The 19039-nt window shown below is 43.5% G+C and overlaps 1 protein-coding gene across 7 annotated transcripts; it reads left to right on the top strand.

Annotated features, from left to right (window-relative positions):
* Positions 1-4903: 4903 nt before the first annotated feature.
* On the top strand, positions 4904-18609 carry rsrp1 (arginine/serine-rich protein 1). Of its 7 annotated transcripts, none has more exons than XR_007250139.2 (7): positions 4904-5012; positions 6604-6656; positions 9117-9959; positions 12530-12693; positions 13252-14488; positions 15653-17338; positions 18046-18072. XR_007250139.2 is itself a non-coding variant. In XM_048557908.2 (6 exons), the coding sequence occupies exons 1-6, from the start codon at positions 4942-4944 to the stop codon at positions 18187-18189; spliced, it is 1374 nt and encodes a 457-aa protein (XP_048413865.1). In that variant the 5' UTR covers positions 4904-4941; the 3' UTR covers positions 18190-18609. The 7 variants fall into 7 exon arrangements, 1 of the variants encoding a protein (XP_048413865.1); XR_007250135.2 differs by having other exon boundaries at positions 12530-14488; positions 15653-15720; positions 16627-17338; XR_007250136.2 differs by having other exon boundaries at positions 12530-14488; positions 16627-17338.
* The last annotated feature ends 430 nt before the right edge of the window (positions 18610-19039 follow it).

The following is a 19039-nucleotide window of genomic DNA, read 5'->3' as shown; positions in this document are numbered from 1 at the left end:
CAGCATCTCAGGAGCATAAAAGCTGACGTTTCGGGCCTAGACCCTTCATCAGAGAGGGAGATGGGGAGAGGGAATTGGAATAAATAGGGAGAGAGGGGGAGGCGGACCGAAGATGGAGAGTAAAGAAGATAGGTGGAGAGAGTGTAGGTGGGGAGGTAGGGAGGGGATAGGTCGGTCCAGGGAAGACAGACAGGTCAAGGAGGTGGGATGAGGTTAGTAGGTAGCTGGGGGTGCGGCTTGGGGTGGGAGGAAGGGATGGGTGAGAGGAAGAACCGGTTAAGGAGGCAGAGACAGGTTGGACTCGTTTTGGGATGCAGTGGGTGGGGGGGAAGAGCTGGGCTGGTTGTGTGGTGTAGTGGGGGGAGGGGACGAACTGGGCTGGTTTAGGGATGCAGTAGGGGAAGGGGAGATTTTGAAACTGGTGAAGTCCACATTGATACCATATGGCTGCAGGGTTCCCAGGCGGAATATGAGTTGCTGTTCCTGCAACCTTCGGGTGGCATCATTGTGGCACTGCAGGAGGCCCATGATGGACATGTCATCTAGAGAATGGGAGGGGGAGTGGAAATGGTTTGCGACTGGGAGGTGCAGTTGTTTGTTGCGAACTGAGCGGAGGTGTTCTGCAAAGCGGTCCCCAAGCCTCCGCTTGGTTTCCCCAATGTAGAGGAAGCCGCACCGGGTACAGTGGATGCAGTATACCACATTGGCAGATGTGCAGGTGAACCTCTGCTTAATGTGGAATGTCATCTTGGGGCCTGGGATGGGGGTGAGGGAGGAGGTGTGGGGACAGGTGTAGCATTTCCTGCGGTTGCAGGGGAAGTTGCCGGGTGTGGTGGGGTTGGAGGGCAGTGTGGAGCGAACAAGGGAGTCACGGAGAGAGTGGTCTCTCCGGAAAGCTGACAGGGGAGGGGATGGAAAAATGTCTTGGGTGGTGGGGTCGGATTGTAAATGGCGGAAGTGTCGGAGGATAATGCGTTGTATCCGGAGGTTGGTAGGGTGGTGTGTGAGAACGAGGGGGATCCTCTTGGGGCGGTTGTGGCGGGGGTGGGGTGTGAGGGATGTGTTGCGGGAAATACGGGAGACGCGGTCAAGGGCGTTCTCGATCACTGTGGGGGGAAAGTTGCGGTCCTTAAAGAACTTGGACATCTGGGATGTGCGGGACAACCACACATCAACGAATACCAGTCACGGTTGGATATAGAGCAGTTTTTCCGCCGTCTTCGCCTCCATGCCTACTTCTTCAACCGGGAACCCAACCCTCCTTCCACTGACCCCTTCACCCGCTTCCAACACAAGTCCTCCTCCTGGACACCACCCCCAGGCCTCCTACCCTCCCTCGACCTCTTCATCTCCAACTGCCGTCGAGACATTAACCGCCTCAACCTCTCCACCCCTCTCACCCACTCCAACCTCTCCCCCGCAGAACGGGCAGCCCTCCGCTCCAACCCCAACCTCACCATCAAACCCGCAGACAAGGGTGGCGCAGTGGTAGTATGGCGCACTGACCTCTACATCGCCGAGGCCAGACGCCAACTCTCCGACATCACCTCCTACCGCCTCCTCAATCATGACCCCACACCCGAGCACAAAACCATCATCTCCAACACCATTCACGACCTCATCACCACAGGGGACCTCCCACCCACAGCCTCCAACCCCATTGTTCCCCAACCCCGCACGGCCCGTTTCTATCTCCTTCCCAAAATCCACAAACCTGCCTGCCCTGGTCGACCCATCGTCTCAGCCTGCTCCTGCCCCACCGAACTCATCTCCACCTATCTGGACTCCATTTTCTCCCCTTTGGTCCAGGAACTCCCCACCTACGTCCGTGACACCACCCACGCCCTCCACCTCCTCCAGGACTTCCAATTCCCTGGCCCCCAACACCTCATATTCACCATGGACGTCCAGTCCCTGTACACCTGCATTCCGCATGGAGATGGCCTCAAGGCCCTCCGCTTCTTCCTGTCCCGCAGGCCCGACCAGTCCCCCTCCACCGACACTCTCATCCGCCTAGCTGAACTCGTCCTCACACTCAACAACTTCTCTTTTGACTCCTCCCACTTCCTACAGACTAAGGGGGTGGCCATGGGCACCCGCATGGGCCCCAGCTATGCCTGCCTCTTTGTAGGTTACGTGGAACAGTCCCTCTTCCGCACCTACACAGGCCCCAAACCCCACCTCTTCCTCCGGTACATTGATGACTGTATCGGTGCCGCCTCTTGCTCCCCAGAGGAGCTCGAACAGTTCATCCACTTCACCAACACCTTCCACCCCAACCTTCAGTTCACCTGGGCCATCTCCAGCACATCCCTCACCTTCCTGGACCTCTCAGTCTCCATCTCAGGCAACCAGCATGTAACTGATGTCCATTTCAAGCCCACCGACTCCCACAGCTACCTAGAATACACCTCCTCCCACCCACCCTCCTGCAAAAATTCCATCCCCTATTCCCAATTCCTCCGCCTCCGCCGCATCTGCTCCCACGATAAGACATTCCACTCCCGCACATCCCAGATGTCCAAGTTCTTTAAGGACCGCAACTTTCCCCCCACAGTGATCGAGAACGCCCTTGACCGCGTCTCCCGTATTTCCCGCAACACATCCCTCACACCCCACCCCCGCCACAACCGCCCCAAGAGGATCCCCCTCGTTCTCACACACCACCCTACCAACCTCCGGATACAACGCATTATCCTCCGACACTTCCGCCATTTACAATCCGACCCCACCACCCAAGACATTTTTCCATCCCCTCCCCTGTCAGCTTTCCGGAGAGACCACTCTCTCCGTGACTCCCTTGTTCGCTCCACACTGCTCTCCAACCCCACCACACCCGGCACCTTCCCCTGCAACCGCAGGAAATGCTACACCTGTCCCCACACCTCCTCCCTCACCCCCATCCCAGGCCCCAAGATGACATTCCACATTAAGCAGAGGTTCACCTGCACATCTGCCAATGTGGTATACTGCATCCACTGTACCCGGTGCGGCTTCCTCTACATTGGGGAAACCAAGCGGAGGCTTGGAGACCGCTTTGCAGAACACCTCCGCTCAGTTCGCAACAAACAACTGCACCTCCCAGTCGCAAACCATTTCCACTCCCCCTCCCATTCTCTAGATGACATGTCCATCATGGGCCTCCTGCAGTGCCACAATGATGCCACCCGAAGGTTGCAGGAACAGCAACTCATATTCCGCCTGGGAACCCTGCAGCCATATGGTATCAATGTGGACTTCACCAGTTTCAAAATCTCCCCTTCCCCTACTGCATCCCTAAACCAGCCCAGTTCGTCCCCTCCCCCCACTACACCACACAACCAGCCCAGCTCTTCCCCCCCACCCACTGCATCCCAAAACGAGTCCAACCTGTCTCTGCCTCCTTAACCGGTTCTTGCTCTCACCCATCCCTTCCTCCCACCCCAAGCCGCACCCCCAGCTACCTACTAACCTCATCCCACCTCCTTGACCTGTCCGTCTTCCCTGGACCGACCTATCCCCTCCCAACCTCCCCACTTACACTCTCTCCACCTATCTTCTTTACTCTCCATCTTCGGTCCGCCTCCCCCTCTCTCCCTATTTATTCCAGTTCCCTCTCCCCATCCCCCTCTCCGATGAAGGGTCTAGGCCCGAAATGTCAGCTTTTGTGGTCCTGAGATGCTGCTTGGCCTGCTGTGTTCATCCAGCCTCACATTTTATTATCGTGGAATTCTCCAGCATCTGCAGTTCCCATTATCTCTGATATATTTTACATGTATTTGAGGCACTGAGGGACGCACAAATGAGCGACATAGGAATGTGCACGATGGCGAGAATGAGTTTTTTTCATCAGGTTTATTGTCACGTGAGCCTTTATTTTGTGTAGATGCACGAAAAAAAGACACAAAAACATGACCCTAATTAAAGGATGGGGAATCATAGTCACTGTTGGTAGAGAGTGAGAATTCACTTAGGGCAGGATTTTTGGGAATTTGACTTTATGGTTGTGCTGCGTAGGCACTAACTATTTGCCTCTGGGTAAGGTGGGCGTGCTGTCATGTAATGCTAATGCTCGCTCTTTACCTATAATATATCCATTTTTATGTTACCTGATTGTATATGTCACCACAATAAGGGAGCAGTATTGTTGTTTACTGCTATGTATTGGGTCAACCAGTTAAATTGCTGTTGTCAAATGCTGCGGAAGAGGGACGAGGGTGTTTTGCTTTGTGTGCCTTTGTGCTCCTGAGATGCTGCTTGGCCTGCTATGTTTATGCAGCTTGACACTTTGTTATCGTTGATCAACTCAACAATGGAATCGACAGTTACCAAGAGTAGACGAGAATTTGGAATTCGAAACACTATTTGATCACTTTTTTATTCAGGGCAGGCTTGAAGGGCCGAATAGGCTTCTTCTGCTCCTATTTTGTTCGCACTTTATTAATAGAAGATCAGTAACCTAAAACATCACTCCCTGGATTTCAGTGTAAAATTCAAATAAAGTTTTTAAAAATACAAATGGTGTAATAACATTATTTGAAATGAAAGAGGCCGTCTGACCAAAAGGTTAATAGAAAACACAGGTTTGGAGCAGGATTTACAGCCAAAGCATTGGCTTTCCAGATCCTTCCAGGATTTTCTGCGTCTTTCTCGTTTCGGACTTTAAGCAAATGCAACATTTTAGACACTCCCCGCATTTTATTGTTGATTGACAGTAAGTTTCACCAATCGGGCGTCGAGTTGCCGGCAGCGGTGCGGACCACGCTGTGACTGACAGCTGTATTAACCAGTAGGAAGAGGGCAGCTCACTGTTCTATAGGCTATTACTGCATTCAGTCCCCAACAAACGAATGGAGACCGCAATCACTGCGTATTAGCCAATGAGAGGGAGGTGAAGGTGGGGTAGCGGTGACGGTAGGTTATAAAGTAGGGCGAGATCGTCGTAATCGGTGCAGTAAGAAGATGGTGGTTGTTGTTGAGAGGCCTTATTGCAGCAGTCCGGACTCATCCAAGAAGCAAGCCGGTGATATTCGGTGAGTCCTTTTCAGAATACGAAGGAGTCTGACCATCAAAACGACTTTAAATAGAAAACTTGTTGGGGAGGTGTCGGGGTGATCTCATTTCATAAACTGGTTTAAAGCGTCGGTTTTGGGTGTGTCGTAGTTTTGAGCAACTGGTGAAATGAGATCGTTTGATTTAGGATCGGGATTAGACCCAGCGATTCTGTTGTGTTGTCGGGGTTTGTGGTGGATGAAGACCATTGTTGTTATCAGTTCAGACGAAAGGTCACCGGACCTGAAACGTTAACTCTGTCGTTACCTTCACAGATGTTGCCAGACCCGCATGAGCTTTTCCAGCAATTTTGTTTTTGTGGCCATTATTTAGGTTGCATTGCCGTATAAACAATTGATGTCAACGTGTCAATGGATTGGGCTGTCAGTGGGGAGAGGGGGGCCAAAGTGCCAGTGGATTGGGCTGTCAGAGGAGAGAGGGGGGCCAAAGTGTCAATGGATTAGGCTGCCGGAGGAGGGGGGACCAAAGCGTCAATGGATTGGGCTGCCGGAGGAAAGAGGGGGGCCAAAGTGCCAGTGGGTTGGGCTGCCGGAGGAGAGAGTGGGGACCAAAGTCAATGCGCATCTTTTTAAGTGCATTTTAGACAATTGTGGAGGCTTTTCAATCAAGTGTTTGTGTTTCCGGTTTTATATTACCATAATTAATGCTTAGCTTGTTTCTTTTGATAAAGCTACTTTAAATTGTCAACCTTAAACATTCTCATTGGTTTAGTTTTCTGCTGGGAAATGAGATACTGTATTTTGCACGAGTGTTCATACTGGTGAAAGCCAAGTCCTGTGACTCATTGTTGATCAGCAGCTCCACCCTCTGGCCGATTGAATTTCTTAAGCAGTGGAGAAATTTCCAGAAAGTGATTAACTCACCATAGGGTGGTGATATAGAATAGCAAAATAGGCACTTACTTTAGGCTTCAAGATTACTACTTTCTTAAACGAATAGAATAAAAATGCAGTGTTATAGCAGCTTGCATAATATGATATAAAACATTACAATATGCTTCACCAAAGTAATCTCAAAATACAAAAGCTGATAAACAGATAAATTGAAAGCGGGACATAACACCAGCGCTTCACCGGAGGCTCACTGGTGTCACCTAGAATGGTGACGAAACGTCTGAAAACAAACCTTCCAGCTCAGCGAGCAAACTCACATCCAGAACCTCAACCTGAGCTACAAATCTTCTCAAAACAAAAGCTGAATTGAACAGCTGAGGAAGAGAGTATTTGGGAAAAGTGGAGCTTAGATTGTTAAAGGCATTGGTTAAAGGAATGGCACGGTGTGTATATTGACAATGTCATGAAACTTGAGTAGTTGCTTCTGGTTTCTAATTAAAATAACTTCTTTTTGAGGCTTTGGTTGGTCTAGAGCCAGTGGAAATTTTAGTCATATGTGAGCAGTTTCAGATGTAATGTAATTTAAAATTGCATGGAGCTTCTGGAAGGATTTTGGCTTTACTGTGTTAAAATTTTGTTTTGTTCATGTTCTGTTGTTACATTGAATATAATTCCAAATCAAGCATTGTATAGAGTAAGTTTTTTCTTGTGTTAATAGGGTAAATGCCAGTGATTTTTCCTGGGAAAAAATGGAAGAGAAATCCAGCTATGGTAAGTCTTAGTTTTCTTGTATGTTAAATTTATCAAGTTAGTTATAGTTGAAAATCAGTGAGCCTAGCATTCCATAATACCTGAGCGAAACAATGCTTGGAGTTTGGGAATGCTATTATTTTACATTGTAAACAATCTGTATTGATTTGAGTGAATCATTGGTCATGCAGTGACTAGGTTTTATTCAGCGTATAAATTGTGTTTTTCCACTTCAGGTTAATGTGTGGAACTGCAGTGAGGTATTTGAGAGCCTACCATTGCTAGTAGAAACAAAAGTGTGTTTGTAACTTATTCATATTAACAGCACAAAAACATGTGTGCTTTTGAAAAAAAAACTAACTGCAGTCTCCGTGTCTCCTGATGATGGAGCAGAGGTTAATGCAGACTGACGGGGTCGGTTAGTTCACTTGGCTGGATAGTTGATTTGTGATGCATGAGTTTGATTCCAAACCATTTGAGGCTACCGTGAAGTACATTCCTCAACCTCTCCCGTGTCGTGAGGTAGGGTGACCCTCGGGTTAAATTTATCACCAGTCATCTCTCACGCATGAGAGCGCAGCCAGTGGTCTGATAAGACTATGGCAATTTGCATAATTTTTAAAATGCCGATCGTTTGTAACATTGGTCAGCCCTAGTGCATGGAGCACAAATGTCTGGAGTCATCAATGTAGAGAACTTGCGTTCGACCCCATTTGGAATACTGCAAACAGTTCTGGTCGCCACATTACCAAAAGGATGTGGATGCTTTGGAGAGGGTGCAGAGGAGGTTAACCAGGATGTTGCCTGGTATGGAGGGTGTGAACTATGAAGAAAGGTTGAGTAGACTAGGATTATTTTCGTTAGAAAGATTGAGGGGGGACCTGATTGAGGTCTGCACAATCATGAGGGTGGATAGCACGCTTTTCCCCCCAGAGTGGAGGACTCAATTACTAGGGGTCACGATTTCAAGGTGAGAGGGGAAAAGTTTAAGGGAGATATGCGTGGAAAGCTCTTCATGTAGAGGGTGGTGGGTGCAAGGAATGCATTGCCAGCGAAGGTGGTAGAGGCGAGCACGATACCATCATTTAAGATGTACCTAGACAGGTACGTGAATTGGCAGGGAGTAGAGGGATACAGATCTTTGGAAATTAGGTGACAGGTTTAGATAGAGGTTCTTTATCGGCGCAGGCTTGGAGGGCCGAATGGCCTGTTCCTGTGCTGTAACTTTTTGTTCTAGATGAATGCACCTGAGTCACCTGAGCAATGTTTTGGTGTAGTGACATAACGTCACCAAAATATGCAGTTGCCCGCTTTAAAATGCGCAACTGGCAAGAATATATTTTAAAAAAGGGATTTCATTGTTCATCTAAAATGCTGGTGATTGCCTCTGGGTTACTTCAGTCACCAAAAATCGAGGTGGAAAAACATTGGGTGTTTTTTAAATGATCACATGTTGAAACTGTCCCATGAGAGAAATTTTCTGTTCTTAATGGAGAAGATTAAAATTGAAAATGTTATCGTTATCTACATCGAGTTTAAAATTTTGAAATTACTTCAATTTTATACTGAAGTTTTAACTTCCAAACGTGGAAGGAAAATTTAGTTTAAAGTTGAATCGCAACATATGAAACTTGTGTACAGCTTCTGGAAGGATTGCAGTGGGTTGGGGAAGGCATGGCAGAGATTGAAAATAGGTTGAGGAGGGTACAGCATAGATTTACAATAATGACGCCTGAGAAGATTGGCAAATTCCGTGGGCAGTGAAGAGATGCTCCCTGTGGCACGTAGGCCAGTAATTGGAGAACAGAATTATGACCCGTAAACCCTATCTGGCAGGTGGAAATAGATTTCATAGAAAATTTCAGCAAAAATTTGATATATGCAGTCTTTAAATTTGAGGGAGAAAAGGTGCATAGCAATGGAGAAAGCCATGAAACAGTTGAATCATAGAATCTCTACAGTGTTGAAGCAGGCCCTTTGACCAAACAAGTCTGCACCGACCCTTGGAGCATCCCACCCTGATCCATCCTCCTATAACCCACCTAATCTACACATCCCTGAACACAATGGGTAATTTAGTCCACCTAACCTGCACATCTTTGGATCATGGGAGGAAACCAGAGCACCCAGAGGAAACACACGCAGACACGGGGAGAATGTGCAAGCTTCACACACGGTTGCCCAAGTGTGGAATCAAACCTGGGTCCCTGATGCTGAGAGACAGCAGTGCTCACCACTGAGCCACCGTGCTTCTTTTCAAGCACTAGCATAGTTGTGGTGTACTGAATAACTAATTAATTGTGCTTTGCTACAGTGATTAATACTAGACCCTTAAGTTTGATCTTAATAAAATGGAAAATAGCAACACACGAAATTGATTTATTCCACTGTGCTAGCTTTTATTCTTGTGTAATGTGTGTGATATGATTAGCAGAAGGTTTGTTTACTTCATTCTAATATTAGTGTTTATTGATCCATTAGGTAAACTGAATTTACAACAAATGTGTGACAATGTTCTTAAATCGAATTCAAAAACTGAGCAGGCGATGGAGAAGGACATTGAAATGGATTGTGAATCTGGTGGATGCAATGCCCAAGAACCGAAATCAGAAAATACATTTGCTGTGGATGAATTGAGACTTATTTCTCCTTGCCAGGGAACGGAAAAGAATCTCAGAATGTCCCGTTCCAGAATGGTTGCTGTCAAGAGGTCTAAAGACTCCAGATCGAGTTCTGTATCCTCCTCAAGCAGTTCCCGATCTGGTTCAGTGACATCTTCAGGCAGCTCCCGATCAAGTTCTGCATGCTCTCCAGGCAGCTCCCGGTCAAGTTCAATGTCATCATCGGGTCGTTCCCGGTCAACATCAATATCATCCTCAGAAAGGTCGCAGTCAAGTTCAGCATCATCAGCAAGCACCCGATCAAGTTCACTGTCATCTTTAGAGAGGTACGGTTCAAGTTCAGATGATGTCTCTTTCTCTTCAAGAGGCAGATATGTACCACGGAGGAGGAACTATAGAAGATCAAGACGAACCTGTTCAAGGTCCCGGTCTAGGAGCTGGTCACGGTCTTGTTACCGAAGATCCAGATGTCGAATGTCTTACCGGTCTCCGCAAAGATACAGGTCTAGACCCAGATATTCTAGGTCATACCGAAGACCAAGATCCAGCTTGAGGTACAGAAGATCCAGGTCCAGATCGTGGTCTCGGTCCCCATCCAGATTCCGGAGTGGTTACTATGGCTTTGCATACAAAACACAACCACGATCCCACCAAAGGAGCCGAAGCAGATCGAGGGACAGATCTTTCCACTTAACACAAAAAGGTAGTTACTTTTTTGAACATGCATAAGAGCTTTACAGCATGTTTTCAGAAGAATGGGGATATAATTGGTCGCAGTATCTCTTAAAAAGTGGGTCTCCTAAAATACTGACAAATCCTACGAAACCAGAAAAATTTGTAAATTTCACAATGTGCAAACGGAATTTGTAGGGTACTATTGAAGTTAAATAGCATTAGATTAGTCCATTAGCTAATGGCAGTGGATGTTGGAACAGCATTGGTTTGTTTGGCAAATTCGCAAATATTGCACATTGGCTGTTGCAAAACACTGTACTGCTTGTTAATTTCTAAACAACACTACAGTGTTTATTCTGCTGCCTTCCAGAATTTGGGAGAAATGACACTTGGTCATGTGGCATTTCTGCTAACTGTTTTTGAGCCCTAGGTAATCTGCATGATCTAGTATTGTACTTAGTTGCGGGACCTCTGCCTGCTCATTGTGTGTTGTGTTAGCCAAGCGTAGGAAGGTGTTTAATATCTTCAGGGCAGTCAGTTGGTCTAGTTATAACATAGAACATAACAGCACAGTACAGGCCCTTCGGCCCTCGATGTTGTGCTGACCTGACATACCGATCTCAAGCCCATCTAACCTACACTATTCCATGTACGTCCATACGCTTGTCCAATGACGACTTAAATGTACTTAAAGTTGGTGAATCTACTACCGTTGCAGGCAAAGCGTTCCATTCCCTTACTACTCTGAGTAAAGAAACTACCTCTGACATCTGTCCTACATCTTTCAATTTAAAGCTAGGCCCCCTCATGCTCACCGTCAGCATCCTAGGGAAAAGGCTCTCCCTATCCACCCTATCTAACCCTCTGATTGCTCTATATGTTTCAATTAAGTCACCTCTCAACCTTCTCTCTAATGAAAAGAGCCTCAAGTCCCTCAGCCTTTCCTCATAAGACCTTCCCTCCATACCAGGCAACATCCTAGTAAATCTCCTCTGCACCCTTTCCAAAGCTTCCACATCCTTCTTATAATGTGCTGACCAGAACTGTACGCAATACTCCAAGTGCGGCCGCACCAGAGTTTTGTACAGCTGCAGCATAACCTCATGGTTCCAGAACTCAATCCCTCTATTAATAAAAGCTAAAACACTGTATGCCTTCTTACCAGCCCTGTCAACCTGAGTGGCAACTTTCAAGAATCTGTATACATGGGCACTGAGATCTCTCTGCTCATCTACACTATCAAGAATCTTACCATTAGCCCAGTACTTTGCCTTCTGGTTACTCCTACTAAAGTGCATCACCTCACACTTGTCTGCATTAAACTCCATTTGCGACCTCTCAGCCCAGGTCTGCAGCTTACCTGTGTCTCTCTGTAACCTACAGCATCCTTCGTCACTATCCACAACTCCACCGACCTTAGTGTCGTCTGCAAATTTACTAACCCATCCTTCTACGCCCTCGTTCAGGTCATTTATACAAATGACAAACAGCAGTGGACCCAACACCGACCCTTGCGGTACACCACTAATAACTGGTCTCCAGGATGAACATTTCCCATCAACTACCACCCTCTGTCTTCTTTCAGCAAGCCAATTTCTGATCCAAACTGCTATATCTCCCACAATCCCATTCCTCTGCATTTTGTACAATAGCCTATTGTGGGGAACCTTATCGAACGCCCTGTTGAAATCCATATACACCACATCAACCGGTTTACTCTCATCTACCTGTGTGGTCACCTTCTCAAAGAACTCAATAAGGTTTGTGAGGCATGGCCTACCCTTCACAAAACCGACAATCCCTAATCAAATTATTCTTTTCTAGATGATTATAAATCCTATCTCTTATAACCTTTTCCAACACTTTACCAACAGGTAAAGGCTCACTGGTCTATAATTACCAGGGTTGTTGCTTATTACTCTTTCAAGAATTTTACTTGTTCTAAGGTTAACTCAAATTTGCAGAACCTCATCAAATCTACCTGCTGCTTCTTTGTTGAGTTATACATCAGCTATAATGCCAAATAAACGCAAATGTGTATTTATCTGAGATAATAAAATGTGAGGCTGGATGAACACAGCAGGCCAAGCAGCATCCCAGGAGCACAAAAGCCGACACCCCGGGCCTAGACCCTTCAGAGAGGCCCGAAACATCAGCCCCTGCGCTCCTGAGATGCCGCCCGGCCCGCTGCGCTCATCCAGCCTCACACTTTATTATCTTGGAATTCTCCAGCATCTGCAGTTCCCATTATCTCTGTGTATTTATCTGTTCAGCTTCTAATTTAGTATCTAATTTGAAGAAATTTATCTTCAGAATAGTTTTCTCCAAGATATTCAAAATTGTGCTTTATTTTTGATTCATCACTGAAAGTAAATCTTCCCAGCAATATTATTTCTGCTGCCATTAGTTTCTCGTGTGATTATTTATGTTCCTAATATTTATGGATACCACCTGAAATGTCAGTGCTGTTTTCCGTTCTTTTGAATTGTACCTGTTGTTGATTTAGTACTGTTATTGCCTGTCAGCAGTGTGTTTAAGCCAAGTTAAGGTTTCAAAAGCTTGAAGAATTGCAGCCTAAAATATTTTTTTTTGTTTCAGATAAACAGAAGCTACTTGAAATAGCAAAGGCAAATGCTGATAAATTATTGGGAAAGAGTAACATCTGCTTGCCTCCCAGTTTGAGGCCTGCCAGTCCTCTCAACAATGAGAGACTTTTTGAAATGAAAACTAACAGTGATGCAGTGAAAGCACTGACCAGAAAGGTGAGTGGTAGACTATTTATGTTCAATAAATTGTTTTAACTGCATGCCTGTGTCACAGCAAGTGTTTTCTATATAGTTATTTGAGAAGTTCTCATTTGTACAGTGAATTGCTTATCTTTTTTTAAAGTGGCTGTTGTCAATTTACCCACGTTGTGACATTCTTGCCGATTGATGTTCCTGCGGTGAGATGGAATACACTGGGTTATAACCCTTTTCAACTGTACCATTGTTACAGTGGTTTAATATCTAAATTACTGCTTGATAAAGAGACCACTTTTATTCACACAACTGTGCAAGAAATTGCCATGTGAGCTATTCTTAAAAAGCAAAAGCAGAAATTATACCATGCTGTATGGAAAAGAAACAATTTACACTTGCATTGTGCTTTTTGTGACTTCAGGTTTCCCAATGGTTTTATAGCTAATTAGTACTTTGTGTACTTTTTGTTATAATTTACAGTAATCATTAAAATCTGTAGCTTGTCAACGTCATTCAAACATTTCCCTTATATAAAAACTAAAGTTGGTTTGCGTGACTTGATTTATTTCTGTTTTATAGAAGCCTTGAAATGGACTGCACTTCTTGAAGATATGAGGTGGTATCTTTGTATCTGCGTGTGTGCAGTGTTTGGGGGCAGCTAGGCAGCTAAAATGATTAAAGGACAGTTGGCTTTCAGATATTCCATGTTATAAATGAAACCGGGGCATCATATCACCACTACCAAATATTAAGTGGGAAGGTTCCTTAGGATTTTTGTGTATTGTTAATATATTAGTTTTTGAGGATGTCGACTGGCTCGCTGAGCTGCTGTTTGATTGCAGACGTTCTGCCTCCCTGCTAGGTTACATTCAGTGTGCCTCCGGTGAAGTGTTGATGTTCTGTCCCACGTGTTTATACATTTTGGTCTACTAGGGTGGTTGACATCCTTCTGGTTTTTCAGTGGTTTGTATATCACAATCTGCTGTTACCTCCACAACACACCACAAAAGACTCAACATGGCCAGACACACTAGTCACCCTACCGTACATCAGAGCCATATCAGATGACCACAAGATTACTCAGACCCCTAGGTATCAGAGTAGTCCACAAAACAACAACCACCCTAGGACAGCTACTGATGAACATAAAGGATCCCATACCCACAACCAGTAAAACCAACTTAATATACAAAATACAAAATTGAGAAAATTGACTATGAGCAGTTCTCATTAGTCTCTGTTTGTATAGACAAAGAATGACAATTCAACTGGAACAGCACACCTAATAACACAAGCCAAACAGACATGCAAGGGAACTCCTGAAGGACTGGAATTCCAACTGGAACTCCATCAACAAACACATTGAACTGGACCTGCTATACAAATCACTGAAAACTAAAACCAGAAGTGATACCAACCGCTCAAGGAAACCAAGGATGTAGATAACAAGCAAGACTGAACATGAATGCTTCACCAGAGGCGCACTGGTGATGTTACCTTACAAGGTGACGAAAGATCTGCAGTCAGACACACCGGTTCGGTGAGCAAGTCTACAATCTCATCCACAACACAAGCTACAAATCTTCTCTAAAACTTTAAACATTAGTTTTTGTCACAGGACTAAGAGATGAGCCATTTGGCTCTGCTTCTGGGTAACCCTATAATTAGTTACCTGCCCACCATTAATATGTGGAAGGATAAACCAGTGTACATAGACTACTTTTACTGCTCCTCCTGTTTTTTGTTTATTGGGTCAAGGAGCTTCGTGATCTGTCAAGCCAGAAGTATGGTCAAATGGGCAACTAAGGAAAATATGGTAAGCTAGGTCTCTGTCTTGCCGCTAAGAAGACAAGGCAGCACAGTATGTTGTTCTTTAATATATTGCATTGCCTCTTGCATCAGGAAAATTTTCCTTTTATATCATTATTCTGATGTCTGTGGTGTTTAGTCTAGTTTGTTGATGGTGATATCAGCAGGTGCATCATTTCCTCATGACCAGTATTTTCAGAATCATTATTGTTTAGAAATGTTGTCAGTTTTTTTTAACGGAAATATAACTAACTACATAGAATACAAAACACAGAAATGGTGATTCTCCCCAAATAGCCTGTGGTTGTTCATAGTCCACAAGTCTTCTGCACTTCTATTTACCTCATGTCTGCCTTTCAGCATATTCTTATGTTCCCTTTTTTCCTGATGTACTCATCTGATTTATTTTTGGAATCTTCTTGAGATTGATCACGTAATAATTTCCACATTCTAGCCACAGCCATACAAGATCTCTTCTTTTTCCATTGAATGCGTTCTTTCACAAGCAAAAATGCCTTCTATACTGTCCAATCTTTTCATTGTTTTAAAAATCTTCTATAAAGTCATTTTACTTCTAAAAATTAAATCCTTAAATCTACCTTGCACCATTCTTGACTATATATTTTACACTTCAGTTTGTCCTTTTATTGTGTAAGGTCTCAGATGGTACACCATCCTCTGCCTCGTGACCTGATCGGGGTTCTGTACAAACTTAACATTTACTTCATTACTTTCAATTATGTACCTTGTAGAAATTGATCCCACTGGTCTGTTAGCATTTTCATTGTTTTACTGATATGCATGGCTGCTTTTGATGATTGCTCACCTGTATCTCTCTAGATGTGTTTAGGCTTCTACCCGATTCAATTTCTTATTTTTTAAAGCTGATGGGTTTTTTACTATCAGTGTACACCTCCTTTTGCCACTTATTTGCGCAGTTTACAAATTTTCTGGTGTATCCATATATTTAGCATTCTTCCTGTTTATGCCCTCCAGTTTGGAATTATCCCAGATTTCACTAGTTACTTTCTCAAGTATGTTGTTAGTTATAAATAATAATGGACCCATCTTTTGTGGAGCATCACCTTTTTCTGCTGTGGTGTAACCTGAACAATACAGTTTTTTCTTACTCTGTTTTCTATTTTTAGCTAATTTTCTATTCATCCACCAGTTTATTTCATGATTCCACCTGCTCCCTGGCCTTTGTTACAAGCCTAACTGAGTGGTACCTTATCAAAGGTATTTTGATTACTGGGAAATATTTTTTAAAATGTTGAAATATTTAAAAAAACTTTAAGAACTTGTAAGAGAATCTAAACTGTTGAGTATTCCATAACTATATAGCAAATCAATAAAGCCCAGTTCAATTTAAAATAGATTTGCAGTGTATTTTCAGTGGATGCCCAGATAATTTAAGGTATTTTGCACTGTTATCAATGGTTCAAGTCACCCAAGTGACCTCGAATACCAGAATCTTCTGCAGATGAAGTTTGTTTCAAAATGTTGGCATCTTTTTGGCTGTGTTCAAATGGAGCCCAGACTGTCTGTCTTTTTAAGGGGACTAGGATTGCCTGTCTCTCTCGTTCTGAGCAGGCCTGTGCCTACAGTTTAAACTAGATTGACAATTTAATTTTGGCAACATGTAATCTGATGAAAGTGGAAAGGTTAAGTTGCCAGTGTTCTTTCACGGTTGAGATGGATATGTAGTGAGGAGGGAACTGCAGTTTCAATGTGTCCATGTTGCACTTGACCTTGGAGTGCTTGGTCTATTACTGGGTCCAAAAGCATTTGGTGCTCACTTGGAGGAATTCAAAACAATGTGACTGTACAGTGCTTTCTGCTATAATTGTGCACCTGACAGAATTTACTTCACAAACTAATCCCTATGATGAGATCAGAGTTAAAAGTATTAAATTTTCCAAATCAGGACTATTGTGTTTGCGTCAGTTCCTTTGTGCACTGCAATGTCTCCAGTTGATCAGTGTTATTCTTTGCCTTACTTTGTAATGTGAGAAATCATATTTATTGCAAATTCACTTCCTCCTGATGCTTTACTAGATGCTGCTTTTGGAGTCAGTATTGATCATGCTTTACAGCTTTGCTCTAGGATTTTCTTGTCCTCATAACTTATTCACTGTGTTCCAGGAAGTTTTGAATATCAGATCTTTGCCGAAGAAGAGACCAACAGTTTTTGAAGATAAGTTTATTGGCTTTTATAGCCTAGAAAATATACCTTATCAACAGCTGCATACAGTCCTACATTTGTAGTAGAGATTAACATGTTATTGAAAGTGCTCAGAAGCATTTTGAGCTCTGAAGTCGAAACTGTCATTGAAATGACAAACATTCATTGGGAATTCACGTTGATCTGACCCATTGATTATATTGAAGGAGTCAATACCTATTCAGCTTGATCAGTGGATTAGATATTTTGGAATTTTTATCATTCTAAGTCTCATTCTTGTAACCTTGGGTCAGCATGATAAAATAAGGTTTGATGTGCTCTATACTGTTAATTGTTTTGGTGAAATCTTACAGAACTAGTAGAGTGTCAAGCTAGAAACAACAGTAGCAAATTCTGCCACATCAGGTAGAACAGTAGTGTCATTTATTACTCAAAACCCAATACTTTAATGTTGGATCCGTCCAACCAGGGCTAAAAATGCTTCATTCAGAAGGGACTGCCTGAAGTGGGTCACAGTATAATATGTTGGCCACATTTAAGATTAACCTGTAGATTTTCTGTATTTTTGTGCAGGAATACAAAAAAGAAGCTGAAGATGATGAACCACTTCAGAAATTAACCAGTGCCTCTTCAAGAATTGAAACAAACCATTGGATAGCTTTCAGTGTTAAAGTAAGTGATAGATCATAAAATGTTTACTGCATTATATCCGTCTTGATCATCCTTTAAATTTAGTATTTGTAAATTCTTGCCAAAGGAAATGTGTATAGCGAAGTTTGCAGCATCTCGCCAAGTACAGATCTGTAGCTGTTCTTCCTGCTTTGATGTTACACTAGCATGCTATCCGCTGCTTTGTTTACCAATTCTTTAATTGGTTTCCATCCTGTGAATGTTTTTGATTATGCATTAGTACATTGTGTAACTGATCAACTAAGATTGATGCAAAACTGCCTTGAGATGGCTTCAAACTTGTACCAACTTCAGGATGGTGAACAACACTTGCTACTGTGACATAATATATAACTTGCTGAAATACCAACCTACAATCCAAAAATAGGAACTGCAGATGCTGGAGAAGCTGAGATAACAAGGTGTATAGCTGGATGAACACAGCGGGCCAAGCAACATCGGGCTCAGGCCTGAAACGTCAGCCTTCCTGCTCCTCTGCTGCTTGGCCTGCTGTGTTCACCCAGCTGTACACCTTGTTATCTCTAACCTAAAATCCAATTCACGTTACAATTAACCTGAAATAATGTTGGCATACTCATGCTCTTGTGGATTTAAATTATTATTCAGTCAATATCTGTAATGCTAAACTAAATTTTTGCAGTTCTAGTTGCTTTTGGCAACTACTACAAACATATTTTATTCTTTTGCAGAATACAGTGGCAAAACCATTGAATCAAAAAACAGCAAACACTTCTCGAGAGTCTCCTGAATACAAGCGGAAAGGAAGCCCATATGGACAGTGGGTACTGGTACATAATGGCTGCAAGAACACTGATAAAACGAAGACTTGTTGAGCACCTTTTTAAAATGTTTAAAAGTATATATTTTTGTATACAAGACCAATTATTCTGATCCTGAAAGAAGTTTTAGTTGTGCAGAATATTGTGATAACACTCCACTTTGTGAATCATGTACCATTTAGCTATAGCTTAATCCTAAGTTTTCCTGCTTTTGTGAAAGTTAACATAACTGGACTAACCTTCATGAGTGGATCAATGTATATAGCAGTTGTGTGGACAGATGTTCAGGCTGTGACAGTTACATGCCCAGTGAAATGCTATATTTCTGAAATAAGTTGCTGTTTTGCAGGTAAGATGCTGGCGATTTTACCCAAGATTTCAGGTGGGACTTTATTTTGTTCTTGCAAAAAATACTTTCTTTTGTAGATATTCCCTGTTTTCCAAAATTCAATAAAGGTAATTTGTGAATTTAAATTGTTCTTGTATGTTTTCAATAAAATGTATGTATATATTGCTATTGTTTTCATAGAGACACTTTATAGATGCTTAACGGAACTTCAGGATGGTGAACAAATAGCCACCAAATAGAAGAAAAGATGATAAATCAGTTATGCACATTTTTGGTCTGAATTGTTGGGGTCTGACAGCTCTGAATTTAGTGAGTTTTGAGAAGATTTGTAGCTCAGGTTGAGGTTCTGGATGTGAGATTGCTCGCTGAGCTGGAAGGTTCGTTGTTGTACTTGTGCGTGTCTCTGTTTGGCTTGGGACAACACATCCCTCCGAGGACAAGCTAAACAGAGACATGCACGAGAATTCCTAGAAGCATTCCAACCGGAACTCCATCAACAAACACATTGATTTGGAGCCAATCTACCATCCCCTGAGAAAAAGAACAGGAAATGAC

The sequence above is a fragment of the Stegostoma tigrinum genome, chromosome 24, assembly GCF_030684315.1.
Source record: "Stegostoma tigrinum isolate sSteTig4 chromosome 24, sSteTig4.hap1, whole genome shotgun sequence".
Taxonomy (NCBI): domain Eukaryota; kingdom Metazoa; phylum Chordata; class Chondrichthyes; order Orectolobiformes; family Stegostomatidae; genus Stegostoma; species Stegostoma tigrinum.
This window is presented reverse-complemented; position numbering and strand designations above follow the sequence as displayed.